Raw genomic sequence first — 23,860 nt, forward strand, 5'->3', positions numbered from 1 at the left:
ATCAAATATTCAATGTATCGAGCGAGAAAAATGAATTGGATCGTCATCAGAAATTTCAAGTTACTTTTACATTCTTTGCGAGAAGATTTATACATAATTAAAAAGTATCATTTCACAGGTCTGTTTCGATTGCAACCTTATTATCTCGCATTATATCGCAACTGCGGTTGAATTTGTTAAAATGACGTTCGATAGATCGACGAACTCTGTCGTCTTAACAACATGAAGTCGATAGTCGAACGCAACAATGAGCGTAAAAGATTCATATTTTTTGCGGTGCGATAGACAACTTTTCAGTGTCGAACTTAATCTATGTGTGTAATCGAACACGGATCGATGTATTATTTCGAAATATTCTTACAAAAATGTGTCTTGTTCTTTTTTTAAAAATTAATTTCCATTGCGCATGCGTCTCTAAGTAGATTCAACATTCAGTGCGCATGCGTAGAGTCTGTACTGTTCACCAACAGTCTGTTCACCTACTGTCGTACCGTTCGCCAACGCAGCTTCAGAATTACAGATACGAATTACAAACGTATAGAGTCAGTCTTTTGCATAAACAAATTAGTCAAACCGATACTTTTATAGCTTGTATTTGTCTATGATAGTCCTGAAAATTTTGACTAAACTTAAAAATAAGTAATTTCCAAGCTGTATTCATAGTACGTGTGCGTATTTTTGAATCCACTTACCGACGCGTACGCGTCGGTTGAGGATCAACGGGGTATCGAAGTTTCGCCTCGGTAGCAAACATGGCGCGATGGGGTAACGTTCTTTATTCGAGTGACCCCCTCTAAGTAGGCACGAGTGCATCGAGACGAAGGGTGGTAGGGTAGGAGTATGGGCTTGGAGTCGGCAATATGGCCGGCCAGATGTGCATAGGCAGGGTGTTGGGGTGGTGTTAGTGTCCTGTGCGTTATTTATGTCGAATTACCGTAAATCCTGCCCGAATCTTGCGTGTTTTCATGGAATCGGCGATATATTGTGCAGAAGCAGGAATACGGCTTGCATGAAGGCATAGCATACGCTTCCAAGTCAGACAAACATGAAGTAAGTTCTACGTACGTGACATAGCATTCAAAGAAAAGAGAAGCCCGAGTCTCGATTCCAGTCTCTCGGGTTCATGGCTTCGATCACTGGTCCGTTTTGTCCACGATCGTTGTCCACGCCTGTACGCGATCATGCGATCCATAATTTCGATTTTCTTCTCGCGCGATGACATTGATCTTCTCATTTTTCTTCGACGTTTCGTAACGGCGTTTCGGCATTTTCATTTTACTCGCAAAGGGGGAAGATCCTTGCCCAGAGTATAGCATTCAGTTTTTTCCAGGGGGGTAGAACTTTGATAATGATATCATTTTTCGTCGAGAACGTTTCTGCTCATGTTCTAGCTTTTTCTCGATCGTTTCCCGTTCGGCGCCGGAGTATTTTGTTAAGCGTGTTCTATTCGGTCGTTTCGTCGGTCGATTTCCATTGATTTTTGGATTGTACTATCATATTTATTAACCTTTCGATAAAGGCGATCAACTGACAATGACGCAAACAGCCCATATCCAGCTAGCCACTTGTACGTGCTGCGAGACTATTCGTCTAAAACATTAAAGATATTCACAATGTACAGTAATATGGAATATACTATGAGACAAAAGCAAAAATATTTCATTATTTTACCTATTTATTTGACGTATCGGTAGGATATTATTTTTTGTCCATAGAATATACAATTCCGAGGCATATATCGTCCATTTAAATGTACTTAACAGTGCGTGTTATTGTTGCTAAAAAACGTCGCGCATGGATTGGGGAAGGGTTAAACAAGATCGTTTACTTTCTCAAAATTGTCAATAGATGATGTTACAACGACGAGTACAGAAATCCCACAGTTTACAGTTAATGACGTTTAGGAAACTCGCGGTAAAGCGACGACTAGTGGAGTTTGAATTAGCAATTCGGTTCTCCGACGTTATTCGGGACACACTTTGTGTCTCGTGCTTCGCGTTCCGAAGTCTTTATGCATGCTCCAAAGCTGAAACCGTGCTTCATCTTCTCTTTGCTCGTTCCATGTTCTTTTTCCTCGGCGTGTGCATCAGTTGCAGTGTGCAAGCATACGCGAACGAGCCAGGCCGGGATGAAAATACAACCACGAAAAATTGTATGTCACTCGTTTGTTTATGTCCGACGAAGCGTCCATTCTTACGCAGGCGCGTGCGATTCGCAATTACGCTGTCACTTAAAGATTATCTCGATGATTTCACGACAATTCGCTCGGGTACTTCCGGTATTCGAAAAGAAAAAAATATGTCGTAATTGGTGTTGTCATTATAGAAATTCCCGATAACCGCGCACCGATTCCTGATTCACCGCGGGTGAGTGATTCATATCTGGTTCAAATGATTCCATGAAATACCTTAGATTACATACTTTCGTGACACGTTTATATCTTTATTATTGAGACAGAAAGAGAGAGGGGAATACATTTACGGATGTATCATTCGGATCACCTTGCGATAACGCACGTTGTAACGATATATCGAAAGAGTTGAACAGAAATTTCTACATCTCACAGACAAAATAGATGTATAGTTTGATAAACTTGTTGTAATCGTGATCCACACACCTCTTCGGTCTACTAACTTCGGGAAACAGAGAAATAGCATTTGATATTCTGTTTGTCAACAGTGTTGAGCTTCCTTGATATTATTGCAAAATTTATAGTTATTATGAATGTGTTATTGTGCAATACTTCTATAAAATTGCAGTTTATGTAGAATTGCGTCAGGGCTAGTTGTACTGATAGTTCATATCAAAACCGACACGCATCGAACGGAATATCGTTATTTGTTTTGAATGCCCAATGCAAAATGGAGAGATATAAGTTTGACGCTTATGTTTATGTGCGCGAGGCGTTGCTTGTCTCTACGGCTCCGTAATATAAAAATTCTGCACCGGAATTTATGTAGATTTTATCCAATTTTTTATATTAATATGTGTTCAAATGAATAAATTTATTTAACGATTTACGGTTGAAGTGTCCTTATAATTTTACTAATTGTAGAATAAGAACTCCCGAATCGATCATTTACCGGCGATGGTACGGTTATTAATATTAAATTAAAAATTTTTTAAATCCGATCTTATGTTGGAATTTTTTTTCAAGGTTTCGTGATTCACGAATAGGTGGTGAGTGCATTTAGCACTTCCGGTAGTCAAAATTTGAAGTTGGGACATTGTAAATGATGAGTAAGGGTATTCCGAGAAACGTTTACGGGAGAAGGGAAACATTTAAACGGAAGGAATTGGAAACCGCTTGGTTAAAAATGGTTACGCGTTTCACGGATATTGCTCTGCTCGTTATCGTAACGCCAGCTCGTTCCTGGCTTGTGGCAAGAGGACGTAGCCAGTATCTTTTCGTATTCCGCTCCGTTCTGTTCTGGTTTCGCGAGCAATCCGTCCAACAACTCGGCTCGTAGCTCGTGGCACGGTGAAAGTGACATCGAGCGTAACACCGTTCTCGATGGAATCCGTCGGTTCTTCCGCCGTTGCGAGAACACGCGAATCACTTCATCATCCTTAAAGCCATGCGAACCGCTTCTTACAAATTCTTCTCGTAAGCTTCTCTCAGCGATGACTTCCGAGAGACATTCTCGCGATAGCCAGCGCTTTCTGCCGCGTCGAGGGGACTATCAATCCTGGTAACAAAATCCGAAAACCGAGCCGAATTCGAGGGACCGGTAATAATCCTTTTTGCTCCTGTTTCAGCGAAGTGAGCATATCGTCCGCTCGTGCGTCGGTAATGGTGTACGATGACGTTAATAAGAAATGGGTGCCAAGCGGCAGCTCCTCGGGGCTCTCCAAGGTCCAGCTGTATCATCACTTGGTGAACAACACATTTCGCGTGGTCGGACGGAAGTTGCAGGATCACGAGATCGTCATCAACTGCGCGATTCTCAAGGGTCTGAAGTATAATCAGGCGACGGTCACGTTTCATCAATGGAGGGACAACAAGCAAGTGTACGGCCTGAATTTCTCCAGCAAGGACGACGCCGACGCGTTTGCTAGGGCGATGCTGCAGGCGCTCGATGTGAGTGAAACAGTGAAAAACTAAAAACCTTTTGACAAAGTCTTCTCCTAGTCGTTTGCTAACTTTTACGTTGATCTTTTCAGGTCCTGAGCAATGGAAGCAACATATCTAGAAGTCTTGCTCCCGCGGTTGGTTCGACCACTCAACAGCAACCTGTTTTCCAGCAACAGCAACAAGGAAATGCTCAATACGACGAGGATATGGGCTACAGGTTCGCAATTTTGCAATTCCACAGAATTTTCTATGCAGTATGACTAAAAACTTTTCTTCTTTATACAGAACTATGACCAGAGAAGACGTGGCGATAATTCAGGAGCGCAGAATGTCTCAACAAAGTCAGGGTATTGTATTTATCGTATTTCCCTGTATGATATAGATAGAAGCCGCAGGATTCACACTCTGAGCCGAATGAAAACCGCATTTTCCTTCCAGCAACTGGCAGTCCGAACGCAATATCTCCCAGCTGTCCTCTGGGAAGTCAACAGCAGCAGCAACAGCAAGTGCCCCAGCAACAACAGCAGCAACAGCAGCCACCCCAACAAGTTCAAGTTCAACAACCGCAACCACAGCCGCAGCAGCAGCAACCGTCAGCCCCGCCTCTGCCTCAGCAACAATCGCAACAACAGCAGCAGCAGCATCAAACGCAGCAGCCACCGTTGCAACAACAACCACCGCAACCGCAATCGGGTCACCATAGAACATCTTCAGCACCGCCAGCGCCGCAACCTCAACAATCCGTGATGCAGACGATTCAGCCGGTTGGTGGATTAGGGACAGCAACTGGGCAGATGTCGAGCGGCGGTACTCCCCCGGTTCCACCTCCTCAACCACCGATGCCAACCGCTGTACCACCGTGTCCGCCGGCGATGATGAACTTCAACACACCGGTACCACCGCCTCCGATGATGATGAACCAGTACGCGCAGTCACCGTCGTCTCAGACGAATTTGCCGAGTCAGCCTCAGGCTCAGTCTATTTATAGCAGCGGGCAGGGGAATCAGTATGGTACACCGGCAAACAGTAATCAGTATGCAACAGCCACAGTGGTCGGTCAGAGTCCTTGTCAGTACTCCTCTGGGAGTCAGAATAACTTCTATGGCAACAATGGGCAAATAGGCAACGCGTATTCAAGTGGACAGCCAGGACAACAGAGTCAGTATGGCAGCGGTGGCGGTGGTGCTGGCGGAAGCACCGGGGGTGCTGGTGGAAACCAATACGCGAGTGGTAATTCGATTGGTCAGTATGCCAGTAGTGGAGCAGCAACGACTGGGCAGTACGTGGTTGGTGTCGGCGTTGGAACAGGCGTGAATGTTCAGCCGAATCAGTCTCAGTACAGTGTCGTGTCTCAAGCACAGCCACAGTACGGTACTGGTCAAGTGCAGGCTGCGTCAAATGCCACAAACCCCTACGGAACACCTGCGAACTCCGTGAATCAGTATAATAGCGGTAACGTTGGTGGTGGCGGCGGTGCGGGTTCCGCTGCTAGTGGGATCCACGGGCCGACAGTCAATTCGAACGTTTACGGGCCTGTTGGCAGCGGTGGTCCTCAACCGCCACCTATGGTACCGTTGACCGGACCCGCTGCACCACCACCACCTCCACCGCCACCTGCACCAAACGCAAACGCTCTAAGTCTTAATCCGCCGGGTGTCACCGGGTCAATGAGTTCCAACAGTAACGCGGATCCACCTCCAGACGCCAATTCATTGGCCGCTGCTCTTCAGGCGGCTCGTTTAAAGAAGAAGCAGGTTCGCAATTTGCCCATTTGTTCAGTCCTTCAATTGTTTTCATTCTTTAACCGATGATCCTTGCGTGGTTTCAGTCGGCGCAGCAATCTGTGGAGAACAGTGGCTCGAGCAGCAACAGCAGCGGAAGCACTGGTAGCGGTGGAAATTATGGTACCTTGGGCAGAGGAGGAGGCGGCGGTATGGCTTCCATGATGGACGAGATGGCGAAGACCCTGGCGCGAAGACGAGCCGCTGTTGAGAAGAAGCAACCGGAGCAACCGCAGGTACACGCTTCGCTGCGATTTAGAACATTTAAATCTCGTTTATAAGCTAACTCATATGTATCGCTTGCCTCCGCAGGAACCGGAAAGCTCGCCCGACAAGAAGTCTTGGGACAAGAACTCGTCGAACAATAAATTCTCGAACGGCGCCGAATCTCCGAAGTCGGTTCGCAAAAGGTTCGGTTCCGCGTCCGAGGACACCTTGCTGAAAGTGAACGGCGTGAACGACGGAGCCGTGCTCACCGTCCAAGAAATGGAGGCGTTTAAGGCGGAGATTATCAAGGAAGTGCGCAAAGAGTTTCAAAAGATGAAGCAGGAGATCGTGGACGGTAAGGGTTCGAGATACGAGATGATTTAAGGAATTTGCTCATGCCTTGTTTGTTTTTGAAACGGTTTCAGCGGTGAGGGCGGAGTTGAGCAGAAGATAAAGACGTGACGCCGGGCCAGACTCGAGGAAAGCAACAATGGGAGGAAGATAGGGAGAACAATGTATCGCGTAGGTCGGACAACCGAAACGATCGTGTCGATGGCCGCGCGCGCAACACAGGTTTTTTTACTACGTATTCGCGAGAGTGAAGCGGACTTATACCCCGTGTATATCAGGCACGTTTGTGCGTAAGTACATTATTATCTAGCCTAGCATTCTAAGTAAAACCGTACCCTTTCGTTGTTTGCTAGACCGATGGTAAGCGACGTTCCAATTTATGGATAAGAAGAATCGATTACTAATTCTGCCAATTCGACGCACAACAGACAATTTTTGATCATGAACCGCCTCGGTAGAGTTCAATGCTACTACGTTCGAGAACGCGTGTACTTTTTCGGTGGGATTGCACGATCACCGTGTAAACGAATAATCGTTCATCGTCGATGATAATCCCAGGCAACGTAAAACATCGCGCCGACATCCATCCCTCACCCACGCTTCGCCGATCGAGGACAACCAACGACTATTAATTTATGTAAATATCGGTCGAGATTCGTCGCAACCAATCGCGATCATCATATTTCTGAGAAAGGATTCCTCTAGTCTGAGACGCGATTTAGAGACTGGGATTCGAGCCGGCGACTGCGCCTCACATTCTCCGCGTTTCACCTATTTCAAATCGCCTTCATAGCGCAGTTGTTGTCGGTCGAATCCGCGCTGCACACGGCACATTGCGAGGCTGAAAACTCGAAATTCCTGTATCCAGTCTGATTTAATCACGCTTTCGTACATACACACACACACAGCACCGACATTTTTTCCGTGTACATATGAAATCGATACGCACAGCTTGTTACATTCCAAGAGACATGCAATGGTTCCGCGAGACGCAAAGGAAAGATAATGCAAAGTAAACCGAACCCAAAAGAAACAAGATGAAAACGTGAAGCGGTCCACCGATCGACTGCCGCGACTTCGAACGAATCAAACGATTAAACGAATCAAACGAATCCTGAAACGGTGCGAGTACCGTTTTCGCTCATATATACATACATTCATACAAACATGCATACGTATGTAGAGTTACATACATACATACATATATACATACATCCGACAAACATAGGTTCACACATGCATGCATACATGAACACGCACATGGACACGCACTGCCGGTCCACGAAAAGATGGGGCACGGAGAAACTTGTAGGAATCTATTTCCTATCACTTGAAATCCCATCTATCTAGTATACATGGGCTATACCTAGGAGTGCGGTCCCCGGCATCCCCCATTGTCGTAATTTATGTCATCTTTTCGTGGACGGTGTTGACACCTATCAACTTGAAGCGTTTTAGAAATTTTACGATTTTTCTATTTCACGCAGAACCGACTCAACGAAATTCCACACTCTGACCGCACGACGATTGAACGTTCGATCGTGTTTGATATTGATATTGTATATTATTCTCCGTTCTTATATTTTTTTATCGTCTCCCGTACGATTCTCATGGAGCGTGAGAAGAGTAACGTTGCAGTTCATATATATTCTATGTACCTATAATATAGTCGTATATACGCTGATCTGCACCGGCTTATTGGCATTTATTGCAATTAACGAAAAACACAAAATAATGAAAAACAGTAAAGAAAGAAGAACGAAGGAGTGCTACAAAGAGCCTTGCGTGACAAAAAAAAAAAGAAATAAACTAAACGGGATACCTAGAGAACATGGAGAAGAAGTGGAGAATAGCTAGAAGGGGGTGAGAGAGACGAAATACGGTGCCCATCATTCCGTGTAGCAGCGATATCTTTTTCTATCGATATTTCGTAAAACACAGAGCGTTATCGTGTATCGATATACGCGAGAATGAAAGGAAAAACTTTGTGAAAAAGGCCAAAAAAAAAGAAAATAGAGAGAAAGCGCGCGAAAATTCGCGAAAGATTCGCAACGACTGATAACGAAAAACTGACACGGTTTTATCAACCTCGTCAAGTCTTCTCCTGATTTAACGGAACACAGACGTTTTTTAATTCTAAGCATATCCGCGGGTCTAAATTCTATTTCGAATCTCGCTTTGCGCAAACATTTTTCTAGTCGACCAGGAAAACTGCAAATCGGCGAACAGATTATGCACGGCCAGACTTGTGCGTTTTTCGCGATAACATCCGTTCGCCATTGAAGGTACGCTGATTATTCACACGCTGCCATCCTCGCCTCGCCTGTAACAGTTTTCACGCACCTGTTCGGGTTGATCGCTGTTTTACCTGTTGACCGACCGAAGGACGATCGCGCTCGACTTTATATATCTCCTATTTATTTAATCAATGGTTTACGCGATTGTACCTACGAATCCGTAACAAATGTCGATCAATTCGTCGGAAGTTCGACACCTCGGTCACGAGCGTTCGCGATCGAGAAATCGATCGGTCACCGGGTCGCGGTCGATCGCACGATACGGCTGGTTCCCTTCTGTTCTCGCACCGATCCGACTTCTCCATCGAATCGCGCGTGGAAACGCGCATCAGACTCTCCGCGTCGATCTTCCAGTATGACAGTATTCGTTATCAATTTCCTGTATCGACCTCTCGGACAATTACTCGGCGATGCGAGATAAGGGGAACAAGCGCTAAGGTCGCGCGAACGCGCCAGATTGTCTTTCCCGAACGATTCGAACAGAGGGTACAGGCTCGCGTAACTACGCTTCGAGGACAGCGGAAAAAGGTCGTGCGGGTTTTTGAGCCGAAGCTCCAGGACGTTAAATTTTCCCATTGAAATCGGCGTTTACGCTGGCGACGAAGCTCGGCAAACACAGAATCGAACAACAAACGCGCAAGGACAATTAGCGTGAACCGTGAGGAGGATGTGGTAGCGTTTCCTACCCGCCATCCTCCATTCTGTAACGAGCTGGTAGGGCACATTTCTTATTCGCGAAATTTTCTCGAAGCAAATCGAAAGAAGTCGCAACATCCGAACGCGCACCGTTAATTCGATTTGCGAATTGGTGCAGGGCATTGGCTTCAAGGTTTTCATTGACCGCACGAAATTTATCCGACGCCCGACGATCACACGACAAGCGACCAAGAGCGTATGTACTCGCGACCGTCGATGACGATGATGGTGCACCGCGATGAACCCCGGCTGAGAACGATGCGAGAAATTGGGAGAGAGAACGAAGTGTGAAAGCACGAGAGTAAGAGATAGAGCGAGTGTACGAATTGTTAGGCGAAAGATTTGTCGGGGAACGTAGAGAGAAAAAGAAAGAGAGAGAGAGAGAGAGAATGAGAGCGCGCGAGCGAGCGTGATCGCATAAATCGGGGTACGGGAGATGGCTGATCGAGGAGGAGCGACTAGTATTAGATGCATTTATATTGTATTTAATATATGTATATTTATATATACATATATATCATAGATGGATAATTTTAATATGGCAAGTTTATCGCGCGAGTATTACGAGTGTTTGTTACGATTGCAATTATTTAAGAAGCGACACCGGCGAGTCGAGAGAGCGAGAGAGAAAGAGAAAGAGTTGTATTGCATCAAATTGAATCGAATCGCGAGGCATACCATGTCCAGGGCCATTAAGAAGCAACGTGTGCGTTGAACAGTTTTTCGTGTCGGCGATACAACAGACAGAAAATCGCTGCGTTCGACGCGTTGTTTCACGTGTCGCGCGCATGACACAGAAGCGGCGACGAAAGGCGAGACCAAGCTAATTATTGTTGCACTTTTATTTACCGACCATACCGTTACGATAACTCCGCGATTATCGTTATCGTCGGCTATATTAGTTTTTACCCGAGGACAACGACTTTTGTACATACATGCACAAGCCGCGGTAGCACGCGCAGTATAACGTTCGAACGATCTGTGTTGCGTTTCAACGCTTCGCGATCCAAGGCCCGTTTTCGAAACATTTTTCTATTCTACAGGATGTTTTCGTAGAATCAAGATTTATTTGTGGCAGCGTCGCGATGCACGCACGATGCACACCCCTCGATATCTCGTGTTTTACATGAATGAAGATCGAAACAATTTTATATACCGTGTCGTTTAAATTTATAGCCGGCGGCATGATACGTCTGTTCATATTTTATAAGGTAACTTGCATTTAATAGACTGTTACGACTGCGAAGACTGTAACCCGAACAAACGCTGCCGTCAACAGAGATTGTTTCTCTTTTTATATTTCTGTCCCATGTCGACTTTTACAAAAAATGGGAGCTCGCGCGAAGCCTACGGTCTCGTCTAGGAAGCATCCTGTACGGATACTAATACGAAATTCAAGCTATTAGTCAGCGTTTCGACGGTTCGCTCGTGTCTCCAGCGATTTGAGGTATCATCGATGAGAGACACAACTGGGATCGTCGGAGTAATTAATGTGCCCGTGCTGTTTTGTCGACAGACCGCGAAGCGTTGACCGCCGATCGCGTCTCGCCGCCGTTTCTCGCGCAGGATTACCTCGAACGACATCGAAACGAGAGAAAAGGGAACGAATCGTCGAATGGAATTGTCCCGTTACGAGATGCAGACGCTGTTTTCGAACCGATGCACACGAGCGATGCAGATCGTGGAAATTCGTGTTTCTTCCCGCGTACGCTCGATTCGAATACTTTGCGCGTTCGTTTCAGTTAACCCGATTAAGGAAGAGGATTAAGTAAACGCTTCCTAATCGGAAGGGTTTAATGACTCCGCTGAAGATTCATTGATCCTTGTTGCGTTCGATTAGCAGGAAAAATGATCTCTTATCGATAACGGTTGGATACCGCGTGGCTCGAGTGCATCGGGGTTTACGGTCTCTGTATAGATCGTAAAACAGGCGCACGTGACGACTACTCGCGTGTGGGACAACGTCGTCCGATTCGCATTCTTCGGATGATTCGCGCAGGGAATGCATTGCCGACGGTTCGTTTATCCTCGCCGACTCGCTTCGTCTAGCCCTCGAGCGACGGAAAGAGCGGACGCGGCGAAACCGGATGGCTTGCGTTCACCACCGGAAGCCATCGTTATCGTTCGCGTTCGACGTAGGTACTTGGACGGAGACGATCGTCGATCGGTCGGCGACGGATTTTTGTTCTCGAGCGACGACAACGACGGAACGGATATACACATGTACAATCTGTATATCCCGGACGCATCGAAGGGGAGCTCGACGAGGCACACCACCGCGTAGCGTATTATTTTGCTAGTATTTTAAGTGATTCGCGCAAGGGACATCCCAGCGAAACAACATTTGTACGACAAAATACGTTTAGCAGCGTTAGTGCGCGCAGAAAGAGAGAGAGAGAGAGAGAGCGAGAGAGAGAGAGTGAGAGAGAGAGACCGAGAGAATGAGAGAGAGAGAAAGAGAAGTTTGAATCGATGCCGAGCACACTGTTTCTTAAGACGTATCTTGAAAATATTTGTATGTAAATTGAATGACGAAACAATAAAAAGTATACGCCGAAATACAGTCGGAGTAACGTTGTTCCGTTTGCTCCTCGTCCCGGCATGCACCTGCGCTTACGCAACCGCTTCAAACTTTCTACTATAATCACCGATAATCGACTCTTTCCTTTTAATGTCGTTAGACTGACAAGTGAGAAAAGAGGTACCGAGACATAAAAAGTACTCTTTCCGTAAATCGATCTATCAGAGAATGAAACTCTCCTTTCTTTCTTTCTTCTTCTTTTCTTCTTCGAAGTTGTTGGCATCGGAGCAACACGGAGCGGCTTGTTGCTTCTGTGTCTGCACCAGCTATCAACGTGATCGGTTCATGCGAGACCCAGCGGTAGAAAAGCTGCGAAATTTCAAGTTCTAGCAGAGACTGGTCGAACTAGTTGAGGACAGACTGGAAAATCGCGAGATTCGTTCTCGCGCGAGAACTTGTGTCATCGTAGTCAACAAATGTGCTACTCCTGCATCGATACATATATATATTCCGATTCTGGAAATCAATTTGTCAAATATATATATATTTGTTGACTACGATATATACATATCGTAGTCAACAAATGTGCTACTCCTGCATCGATATATATTCCGATTCTGGAAATCAATTTGTCAAATATATATATATCGATGCAGGAGTAGCACATTTGTTGACTACGATGACTACGATATATATATATATATATATATATATATATATATATATATATATCGATGCAGGAGTAGCACATTTGTTGACTACGATGACTACGATATATATATATATATATATCGTAGTCATCGTAGTCAACAAATATATATATATATATATATTTGACAAATTGATTTCCAGAATCGGCGTGTACCATTCGCCGTGAGAGCGAGACGCGAGCTTTCGTCCGAAAATGATCTCGCAAGCAATTCAAAGACGATCAAGGCCGATCGCAGTATTTTATTCTCGGTAGTAACGAAGGCGCGATTGTTTCGAAGATACGTACGCGCACGTATCGGCAAAGATGACGGCAGGGCTAATTTTGCACGGCTATGAGATCCTATTGAAAACCAGCGTGCGTGATCGTCGTCGGCGATCTTTGACCGATCGCGGTTACAGCAGCGATATTACACGTCGTCGGTCGTCCAGAGAGCATGACGCAAGGTAACGGAACGGCGGGTGGGAGTAGCAGATGGGCGAGAAAGGAACGGGGGGAGGAATGAATGACGCGTGAAGTGGGATAGCGGGGAATCTAGTTTGGTCGATCGCGAAGGCAGAGCGGTGTTTGTTGTTTCCGCTCGCAGGATCGAGAGGCCGCACCTTCCAGAGGCCGCGTGGTCGAAACACGCGCGCGCACGCTGCTATCAAGGCGGCCAGAAAGTCAGAGAAAGAAAGAGAAAGAGAAAGAAAGAGAGAGGGTCGGAAAGAGAGAGGGAGAGAAAGAGGAGGAATAGTTAAAGTCCGCGTGCTGCAACGTGGTGCGACGGCTGGGTTTCCGTGGGTGCGTCCTGCGGGTGTTTTCGCGACCGCGTCCGGATCGATACCGTCGGGGAATCTGGAGCGCAACGGCTAGTCTCGGCTGGTCCGCCTCTAGGTCGAAGGAATCGACGGAAGGGGGTTGCAGGGGGCCGAAGGGAGCCGCGAGGGAGGGAAACGAAGAAAGTGGCGCCGATCAGGCGGCCGGCCGGCCGGCTGGTACCTTGGTGCACGCGAGCCTGGGGCTCTCGGCGACGGAAGTCGACGTCCTCGCGGACCGGAAGCCGACGAGGACGCGCCGCCTGCGACCGTGAAACGCCTCGCTGGCAAGTCCCAGGGAAAACGGGGTCATCCGAGACGTGCAGAATTCCGGAGGAACCAGCGAATCGAATTATTGTTGAGGTAAATGCAGCATGGTCTCGCGCTTGCGCCCCATGGAACACGGTCCAGCGTGTGCGATAGTCGGAGAACCGCGGTGTCATAAAGTAGCAGAGTCGCGTCGTGCCCGACCGCAAAAACTAGCACCGGACCTGACCGGAGGATTCGGGGTCGAACCGATCGATCGGTAAGACGCCGGTGCGTCACGGTTCTGATATACGCTCGTGCAGATCCCACCCCGAGATTATGCGTCGGCGTCATCCTCGCCGACTGCGTCAGCGTCCGACGGTTTTTGGGGGTTGATTGCTCCGATAGCTTCACCCTCGTCGGCCGATTCTTTGCTATTCCAGTGGAACATGGTGATCAGATCGTTTCGCATTTCAGAGAAACGTACCGACGTGAAAGCGGGGATCGTGGTTCAGTGATCGGAGACCCGGCCAGCAGCAAGATAAATCAGCGATCGTGGATCGGAGGAGACTGACGAGAGGGAAAGTCGAAGACTCCGCGAATAGAAGATGACGCGATGCGACCGACAGTGCGCACAGTGACGGAGCATCGGTAAGATATAGCGGCGATTCGAGCACGAGGGCCGATCCACGCGGTCAACGTTTGTGGCGCGCAAACACGCGCGTCGCCGGTGATAATGATAAGTCGCGGCTTATCGAGGCTTCATTGTCCGCGAGTCGCGAGTCGGGAACGGAACGCGCTGCTATTGATTTCTTCCTCGATCCGGCGACGTGTAAACGGCCTGGGCTGTACACAGCGTTCTGATTTCAGCTGGAACGGACGATGAGATTGTCGTCGACGCATCGCTGGACACCGTGGGAACGGCTGGATTCTTATCGACGATGACCTCGAGATCGAGAAATCAAGATCGGACTTAGATCGGACTTACAACTAAAGCCGCTGGAATTATACTTGGATCGAAGCGAGCCGCGAATACCATAGCAATCGGCGGATAGGCGCGGCCGAAGCGTTGCGGCATCGATGGCTTTACGACCTGCCGATCGATCTTTTTGGATAGATTTATTCTAGAAGGTTGTAAATCGAGCCGATATATACCGAAAAATGTAAGAATTGCTGGACACTTGACGTTGGAACGACTGAGCACTGATTCCTATTAGCTTGTATTGGTTTTAAAAATAATTGGATCTCTTTTATCGGGAGATTGCACGATTTTGATTACAAAAGATATCTGAACGAGTAAATATATATCCAGTAATTGTTCACAAAAGCATCTTCCCAGTCTCAGTAATTGCAAAGTAAGTAATCTGGAAGCCGTAATTTTGTCGGGTTCGATAGTTCTGGCGTTAACTCTGTAAAGGCACACTGTTTCTCGCGAGAATAAGTATTGAATTGACCTTGATGGCACCTTAGTGATCTCAATGCGACGTCAGAGGGTTAAAGACAAGATAAAACAATCTGAAATCCGTAATTTTGTCGGATTTGATAGTTCTAGTAGCGTGCACTATGTACGGGCATAGTGTTTCCTCACAAAAAATTAGCATACAGGTGCCTTTGCTTGGTGTCTTAAAGAACACAGCGTGCCTTCCGAGAGTTAAAGAAACGATAAGTTACTAGAGACGGAAGTAGAGGAGAGAATTGACTGACTCCTTCCGTTTTGTAGATCGGGAAAGCTAGAGGTTCGCGGAGAAGCGATTCGAAGCGAGCGGAAGCGACCTGCGGAAGAGTCTTTGGGATCCGTCGGTAGCCGACGAAACACGAGTGAAAATCGAGACATAGCCAGTGCCGTAGTCCTGGGGGCCCAGGGTATAGGTGCGGCGTATTAATAGCCCGCGATACGTCGTTGGTGGGGGGACGTCGTTCGCTCGCGGGTGAAAATAGAAAAGAATGTTTTTGGAATCCAATTGGACTTGGTTGGTCGAACGATGGGGCAATATGGCCGACTTGGCCGAGCGGGTGGACGATCTGATATGCAGTTTCGACTCGGCTGGTGACACGACCATGGATACGTTATCGATGTTAATATTCGGCTGGATGTTGTTCGGGCTGGTGGTGTTGTGTGTCGGCAAATACGTTTACAATCGGTTCGTTTTAAACGAGGTCGCCTCCGGTACGATAATTGCCGCGAAGGACGGCCATATCGTTCACGGTGATAGCGTTGGTGTCGGTGGTGGTGGTGGCGGTGGCGGCGGCGGTGGTGGCGGTATCTTCGGCGGCAGCAAGTTGCTCTCGCTGGGAAAGCAGAAACCAGCATCGGGCTCGAGCGGGTCGTCAAGCGGAAAGTCCCCCGCACCGTCTGGGGCAGGTGGTGGCGGTACCGGTTCCGCTTCCGGATCCGCCAGCCACCCGTCCGCACCTGTCTCCGCACCTTCCGGATCCCCCACGTCTTACGTCCCGCCGACCCCACCTGTTCGAAAGCGCCTTACCGCCAGAAAGACTTCCGGTGCCCTGATTAGCCCCGCCAGAAGCTCCAAGAGCTTGAACCTACCGACTGCGACCGGCGCCGATCCGGACGCGGTGCGCTGGATCAATGAGATCATCGTCTGGCTCTACACCGATCCCGCGATCCTCGACGAGGTGCTGTCGGTCTGGGTGGGATCCCTGAACCAGTTCACCGCCAACTCCGTCGACGAGGTGAGCCTCTCTATTCCTCTGTCGTCGACCACGATGCTTTGGCAATCGAGACGTCGCGACGACTCGTCTCGTCTTCAGTCGAAATGATGCGGGGCTAGATAAGGGGCGAGCTGAATTTTCGGCCGTGCGTGGGTGGTTACAGCAACGAAAACTCTCGTCGCAACCACTCAGCGTCGGACAATTTTATCTTGCCTGACAGATACGCGCACACGCGCTCGACCACTGTCGTGCAAAACTTTTACGACGCCGTTGATCGCCGACTGGAATACATTTCACGTGTCCTCGACCGTTTTCCCTTCTCCGTTTTTTACCGTCGCGATGAACAAACAGAAGTATACGTACGAATGTCGAATCAACTTGCTTATCGTTGTGCAAGAATGATTCGTGGATTTAGGTGATCCCATTTAACCGGGGCATCCTGCAACAGTTTGCATGAAGAGGGAAACCGTTTCGTGCCGCTGCGGCGTTTACTAATAAAGTATTTGCGATTGCCCTGTAACGCTTTATCTACCGGCGATGTATAAACCAACGAGTTATCTACAGTAGTAGAGACCAATTACTTTCTTTAGGATGGCTGTTTAGAAGAAGATGCCAGTAGGTAAAGCGTTAATGTCTCCTTGTAACGTGTTCGTCTAGCGCTACGGGTATCATTATATTGTGATTACATGATAATTATAGATGAGTAAGTCCGGGAACTTAATCGATAACTGGTTTTCCAGCATGGGGTTGGTGTTGAATTTATCCGGGTTCTCCCTGAAACCTATCCACCCAATCTCTCCAATATATTTTGCGAATGCGACTCGAAGGATGACGTGGTACGTATATGCGTATATCTATCGGTTTGCTCGAAATCCGCTTAAGTCCGGATAAAGACTCTGATCTGCTGTTTCGTTCGCAGACGATCACATGCGACTGCGAAGCTACACCCGCTCTGCAGCTGAAAGCTTTTCGTCGCAAGTCGGACAAGCTGGAGGTCAGCCACTATCGCGTCAACGTAAACCGTTTCCGCGCCCGGCTGCACGTCATCTGCATTACAGAGAAGCTTCTTCTTGACCTGAAATGCGACGGCTGGCCAGAGGTTTGTAACAGACAATCTATCGGTCGATCCTCGACGACGCTCATATGAATAATCGATGCGTCAGGTGAAAGTATCGCTGGCGGCTGTGGGAACGATCAAGAAGGACCTCGACGAAAGTCACTTGCAAGAGGTCGTTACGGAAATTGTCGTCGGCGCTCTAAGAGGGACCAATGTTCATCTGAACCTGTTCCAGTACCCCAATTGCCCGCGACTATGGAGGGAACAAGCATCCAGCCTGCCCGGTTTTTCCGTGCCGGTGCACTACGACAGCATGGTAAGATCGTTGTATTTATGAGACAAATATTCACAGTATTATTATCAAAATGTGGACTCTGTCTATTTTTTATTTGTTCGCAGAGCACGTCCAGCGGCTCGTTGCAGGCCCAGCAGATGCGGCAGCAACAAATGCGGACCCGTACACCGACTCCGGCGCAGAGTCAGTACGTGTCAGGTGAGAAGAGGTTGTTAGTGAAAGTGGTGAGAGCGTCGGAGCTCGGTGGCGAGCAAGGTGCCATAGAACCGTACTGTGTGGTCGAGCTGGACGAGCCACCGCAAAAAAATCAGACCTCGGTGAAAAAGGATACCCGGAACCCATTGTGGGACGAGGCGTTCCTGTTGTAAGTTCTTCTGCAACCCGTAATAAACACACTACTATCTACCACGAATCAAATTTTCATTTCTTTTTGGTCCTTAGCGACGTGAATCGTAACACCACCGAGGTCTTATTGGAAATCTACGACCGCGTGAACAAGTCTCAGCGGATCCTCGGCCTTGGAATCGTCGGGGTCGACGAGCTGCTCGCGAATCCTAGTCAGAGGCAGATCATACCTCTCCAGTGTCGGCCTTATGAAGAAGAGGACATCACTGGCACCTTGACCGTCGAGGTAATTAAAAAGCTTGATCATAGACGCGGAACTGAAGCCTCGTTGTTCTGTTCACCCGCTTTCTTTCCGGACCCTGTCACCCCCTGTCTCTCTCTCTTTTTCTTTCTCTCTCTTTTCCCCAGTTTCTGTTCATCGAGGGTGCAGAGGTGCCTCAAATTGGGAGCAAACCTTTCAAAGTGAAGGAGACGCTAAAGGCGGTGTCACCGACTCCTCGTACCTACAATCCGACAAATCTCATCAGCGACAATAGTCTAAATTACAACAATGGTAACAGCACACTTATCTTGTACGACTCTACCGTTCAGTCCGATGGGGGTAATTACCAATTACATTATCTGCAAAGGCATTGCGTTCCTATTCACGAGTGTGGAATCATAGTGATTAGTGTCACGCGCCCGTACACACTTCCTCCCACACAGACGCAGACTGTTCGCTGTTTTTTCTCGCGAACCACCGTGTCTCCGAATTACCGACATCTGTTTAACGGCGCAGGCAACTGCTCTGTCTGTCACCTGCCCGTGAAACGAGCCTGGTTCTGCGTACTAGCCCGAGTTTTAATCAGACAGAACCATCGAAACGCCGCACAGTGTTCCGAAAGTCAGCATTCCCTCATTATAGAATCATGCTAAATTTCCTTGAGATCTTTTGGACGGCGATACCGTTGTCCATAAAACTCGAATCTTGTCGGAACACTGTGCGTCGTGATTGTGCGGACTTGTACTCGCATGTAGACATTCTCGAGTAGCGCGTAGATTCTTTGTCTATCTCCCCTACCTATTCTTTGTCTCCTTAAGCGGCCCATACGAGCTGTACAAATTGAAATCACTGTGTCTCTTTATGACGCTTCGATCGGCCAGAAAACTGTAGCGGAGCGTGATTGATAAATTGTAACGTTTGTGGGCCCCTTAACGTTCGTGTTTAACGCCCAGCACGATTTTGAATGGTTTTCACGCTCGCCTCCCGATCGGAATGTTTCCCGGTACGCAGTCCTTCAAAAGTTATTTCGGCTACCAGAGAACCGATCTTGACGAGCGACGATGACAGTAAATCACGATTTACGTAATCCGCCGGGACGTAGCCAAACGCGAAAAATTCATCTGGTAAACGAAATGACCGATGCTTCGTAGAGAAACAATGGACAATGTTCAAGCGTCTTATACATATACGAACGATGACCACGAATGGATTTCTCGCGGACAATACCGATTCAACGCGAACCGTTCGTTTTGTAGATTATCTGACCAATGGGAACGTCATGGAGTCGCCCTACAGAACTGGCCAGAGTAACGGGAACAAGGGGACCCTGATCGTCCACAGCCAGCAGAGGGTACGTTCCCGTAAAGCTCCGCTTGGATGGATCCGCAACGGCAGCGAATACTTCCTTTCTCTTTTTCTTGTCTAACTCGTACTTAACTAACTGTTTCGTATCTTTTTCTCGGTTTTCTTTTGCAGCAACCGGAGCGGCAAGTAGTTAAGGTAACCCGTTACACACTGCATGACATCATCCGAGACGATAAACCGTGCACGCCCACCACGAGTCGAATCGCCAAAACCTTTTTCCCCCGGTCTTTATTTTTCATTTTTCTTCGCGACAACTATGCATTGTATCATTCCATTTCAGTTTTTTTTGCAAGACAGATCAAACCCTCGTTGATAACACTGTCTGACAAATTGATTGTAGGTAATCTAAAACTCCACAGAGCAGGTGTTTGACAGTGTTTAATGTATTGTACCCAAGTGTTTCCTTAGGATCACAGATCGCACCCATTTGATTACGCGTGGTTTGAACCCCGTAGATCTAGTTGCGCCCATAGCTTTAACCGAGAGCAACCCTCCGTCTCACGAGAGCACTAATAATCGTCAGCTGCGTGGCGTGTGTTAACTAATTCGGCAGGTCGCCCTCACGGAACACGGCAGCTGGCAAGAGATATCTCCAGAGGTAATTATGTGCTCGGATGTCTGTATGTTCAATGTTTGATGTCGATTAACTCCTAAATTGCAAAGCGTCGATCGATACGAAGAGTATGGACGATAACTTTGATGTCCGTTTTAGCATGGAACGAAAGACACGAGCGCTACGTCAGGACCAGAAAGCACGCCGAATTCCTCCAATTCCGAAGGTATTTTATTCCTCGATCCTGTAAACGTACATCCGTACATCGTGTGCTGATGGTTTGCGTTTCCTTGCAGAAAGAGGAAGGACTCGAAGAAAACGGCGAGACTTCTTCGGCACCATAAAGAAGCGACTGACGAGATCGAAAACAAGGAGTAGGTCCGTGGGTCCGGAAGGTGATTTAAATCACGAAGACCCTCATTCTAGATCCATATCCGCGGACAGAGCACGCGATCCTGGATCCGGTACGACCCGATCTATAGTCACCATGCAATTTACAGTAGCTAGGCTAAATATAAAGAACAGGCGGTATAAAGTAGAACTAGGTCTGTTACTAGCTTAAGTTGAACTTGTTTGTTGTGCGTACGAATCGCCTGTGGCACGGTGTGCGTGACGCTCGGTGAGTATTATCTACCGACAGCGAGGATGCTATCGGTGTTCCGGATGCCAATCCCTCTGTCAATGCAAATTCGGGCGCAGCCTTGTCAATAGACTCTCCTGCATCCGTGTAGTTGCTATTCTATTAACCAACTAAACAGATAGTGTTTAGGTCTATAAACGCATAAACACATAGAGATAGGAAAGTTCGATAGAAACCCGGTGGACTCCTTAAATTGCTAGCTTTAAGTGACGCTAATTGCTAGAGTTAACACTTTAGTTACCGCCTATTACTTTCCATAGCGACTAACGCAACGGAGTGCAAATAGTGGTTTCGCTTGGGTTTTATAGCTCGTTTATCGATACCAGGAAGGGAAGAGCACTCGAGGCGGTCCAGTCTGAGCGAAGCTTCTGGTATAAGCGGAGCGTCGACGAGGACGTACATCAACGAAGCCTCCACGCTGGTTCTCGAGACGGTTGAGAACGGTATCAAAAAGTAAGGAGCGCAGCATTGTCTTATGATCCTCTAACGGTCAGCCGTTGACGTTGATTCTTTCAATTCTCAGGCACTATTTGGTACCTCTATCGCTAGCACAGAAGAACAAGTGGAGGAAAAAGGGCACCAAACTTCACATATTCAACGATCACACGTTCATAGCGAAACACATGGCGGGGTAAGAAATTGAAGCACAGTTATTCGAGGAGAAACAGATGTCCGTTGAACTCGTTAAATTTTAGGGGAACGGTATGCGAAGTCTGCAAACGAACGCTAGCGAGACGGTTGGGCAAACAGGGCTACGAGTGTAGGGACTGTCAGATGAAGTGTCACAAGCACTGTCACGTCAAGGTGGACACTACTTGTCCCACGTCCACCATACAGAACATCGAACTGTAAGTGATCAGTGTGCTTATTCATCGCGAGAATCTCTGCATAGACTCGGTAGAAAAAGTTTGTCTACACTATTTAACGCGGTATAACTTTTGTAAAATTGGACTATATTTAAATTTTTTGAGGTATTAGAATGACTAGTTTCCTAGACGATGTATGAAAACAATTGTGTAAAAATTGCAGTTGATTAGCATAATACAAGAAATAAGGAAACAATATTTTTAAACAAAGCATCATTTAAAACGTGATTCTTTTTTTTCATTCCGTTCAATTGCAACTTTGCAAAAATTTGATTATTCACTGTCTAGTAAACTAGTTCTTTTAATATCTAAAATACAAGTCGCTAGGTCCAATTCAAAAAGAAGTTGTTTCGTTTTAAGAAAGGATACGCATACATTTTCTACCGATCGTATACTTTTCGGATCGTTCGTGAAACGTTTCGATCAGCTAATCGTACTTTCTTCTGATTCGTTCCTCGCGTAAGGTCCCTACTGCCAGTGCTCAGTGAATAGGTAAGTCAACGAGTAGTTCCCTGAGCATGATTTCTCGTTTCCTATCATTGACGAATTATACTCTCCCTGTCTTTGCCTGCTCGACTACTAATCGGTTGCTTGTTCACGAATCTATTTGGCCGAGTTATGTCGTTGTGTTCCCTAGTTAGAAACCAGAGCCTTGTTTATACTCTCTGTTTGATTTCTGTGAGTCAAGTCGTCCCTGTAATACTGACACCTAGGCTAAATGCATATTTTTGTGCATAGGTTTGCTCTGTGCTCTCGCTGCCAAATGCTCGGTTCAAGACAAGTGTTGTATGTTTTTTTAGAACGTGTATAAAAGCTCCATGTCTCGAACGAATACCATCCAGCCAGCTCTGCTGATCAGGAGCGAGCCGAGCGGATGTTCGACGGACGTCAGCTGTTTCATCGGAGCCAGCGTAACCAGCGTCGTCATTTTGCCCTGAAATTGTTGTTCGAATCGCTTCGTTGATGACCGTTCGTATTTAAAAAAAAAAAAAGCAATCTCGCGCCGCGCTTGAACGCACGATCACCGTTAGGCCGTTGCTTGCCGGAGCAACGGGGCGAGCCACGCGCAACCAGACCAGAATGATACGATCATTCGCAAATGGAGGAGCGTCTCGTTTGCAGCGCTTCCGAAACACCGGCACGAACGAACGAAGAGAATAGTAATTGAAACGAAACGCAAACGAAACGAAACGGAGCGAACAGAATGGAAGAGAATCACGCGGATATAATCGATACAGCAGCACTTAACTCTATCGACGAACGAGATAATCATATTTTTACATACCTCTTTCGCCTTGGTCTTCGAATCGAGGCAGTCGAAAACGTAGTAGCGGCGGATCATTGATCATTAGACTGCGGTTATTTACGCGTACTCCCATTTTTCTCGATTATATGATAATTAAAACCAAGGGGAACGTATTTCTTTCGTCGGCTAAAAGATCGTTAAGAGTCAAATAAAAAATGTCATGCGTTTCCCTGCACTTTTGACACGTGTGGACGAAGTAAAGATCCGCAGTCTACCGGCGATCGATCGTCCGCCCGGGATTCTAGATTCTAGATTGACGCGTTCTCACTCGAATTTTTATGCAGTTTTTTACGCTTCGACGAACGTATCCTTTTCCATTCTACATTAAGGCTCGATTTTCTAACGATTCCAAGCTTCACGCTTATAACGTCGTGTCTCGCGTATACTCTTTCCCCCTTCTCGTCGATGTCGTTTCTCCGTCGATCGCGATCTCCGTTCCTTGCTCTCAATCTCATTCGTGCCCGAGAAGAGGCAAGCGAGGCTCGCGGGCGATCGGGAAACGAGATTCGCGAAGAAACCGTGAAAATCGAACGCGTCGACGACACACAGTGCCTCTACGCGCGAAAGCTTCTACATTTCGGCTGAAAAAATAATGTTACCAAGATCTATAATGCTAATTGCCTCGGCGATAACGATCGACGAGGATCGAGGGTGCGTCGCGTTTGCGATCACCGACGATGGGATAGAAACGGAGGAAAGAAAACTTGTTACGGTTTATGATAACGATAGCAATATTGTGTTATAATAAGAAAAATAATATATTACATTATGATTCTACGTTGATCGATCGTTATTCTTGTCACATATCGTTTCCTCTCCCG

The 23,860-nt window shown here is 47.2% G+C and overlaps 2 protein-coding genes across 11 annotated transcripts; both read left to right on the forward strand.

The window, feature by feature from the left end:
• The first annotated feature begins 2,834 nt into the window (after positions 1-2,834).
• ena (ENAH actin regulator enabled) lies at positions 2,835-11,966 on the forward strand. The gene is made up of 8 exons (XM_033474927.2): positions 2,835-3,692; positions 3,760-4,081; positions 4,165-4,292; positions 4,361-4,422; positions 4,514-5,829; positions 5,904-6,092; positions 6,169-6,418; positions 6,489-11,966. The coding sequence occupies exons 1-8, from the start codon at positions 3,625-3,627 to the stop codon at positions 6,515-6,517; spliced, it is 2,364 nt and encodes a 787-aa protein (XP_033330818.1). The 5' UTR covers positions 2,835-3,624; the 3' UTR covers positions 6,518-11,966.
• A 1,234-nt stretch (positions 11,967-13,200) lies between these two features.
• Positions 13,201-23,816, forward strand: LOC117222934 (uncharacterized). Of its 10 annotated transcripts, XM_033474987.2 has the most exons (20): positions 13,201-13,797; positions 14,158-14,331; positions 14,551-14,811; positions 15,401-16,371; positions 17,091-17,186; positions 17,270-17,449; positions 17,514-17,723; positions 17,807-18,066; positions 18,144-18,333; positions 18,456-18,648; positions 19,566-19,660; positions 19,786-19,809; positions 20,228-20,272; positions 20,387-20,453; positions 20,524-20,691; positions 21,176-21,320; positions 21,391-21,498; positions 21,563-21,715; positions 22,198-22,225; positions 22,534-23,816. In XM_033474987.2, exons 4-19 carry the CDS (start codon positions 15,625-15,627, stop codon positions 22,223-22,225), a joined length of 2,709 nt encoding a protein of 902 aa, XP_033330878.2. In that variant the 5' UTR covers positions 13,201-13,797; positions 14,158-14,331; positions 14,551-14,811; positions 15,401-15,624; the 3' UTR covers positions 22,534-23,816. The 10 variants fall into 10 exon arrangements, with proteins under 10 accessions (XP_033330878.2, XP_033330873.2, XP_033330872.2 ...); XM_033474982.2 differs by lacking the exon at positions 22,198-22,225 and having other exon boundaries at positions 14,551-14,843; XM_033474981.2 differs by lacking the exon at positions 22,198-22,225.
• Positions 23,817-23,860: the final 44 nt, after the last annotated feature.

The sequence above is a fragment of the Megalopta genalis genome, chromosome 12 (assembly GCF_051020955.1).
Source record: "Megalopta genalis isolate 19385.01 chromosome 12, iyMegGena1_principal, whole genome shotgun sequence".
In the NCBI taxonomy this organism is placed as follows: Eukaryota; Metazoa; Arthropoda; class Insecta; order Hymenoptera; family Halictidae; genus Megalopta; species Megalopta genalis.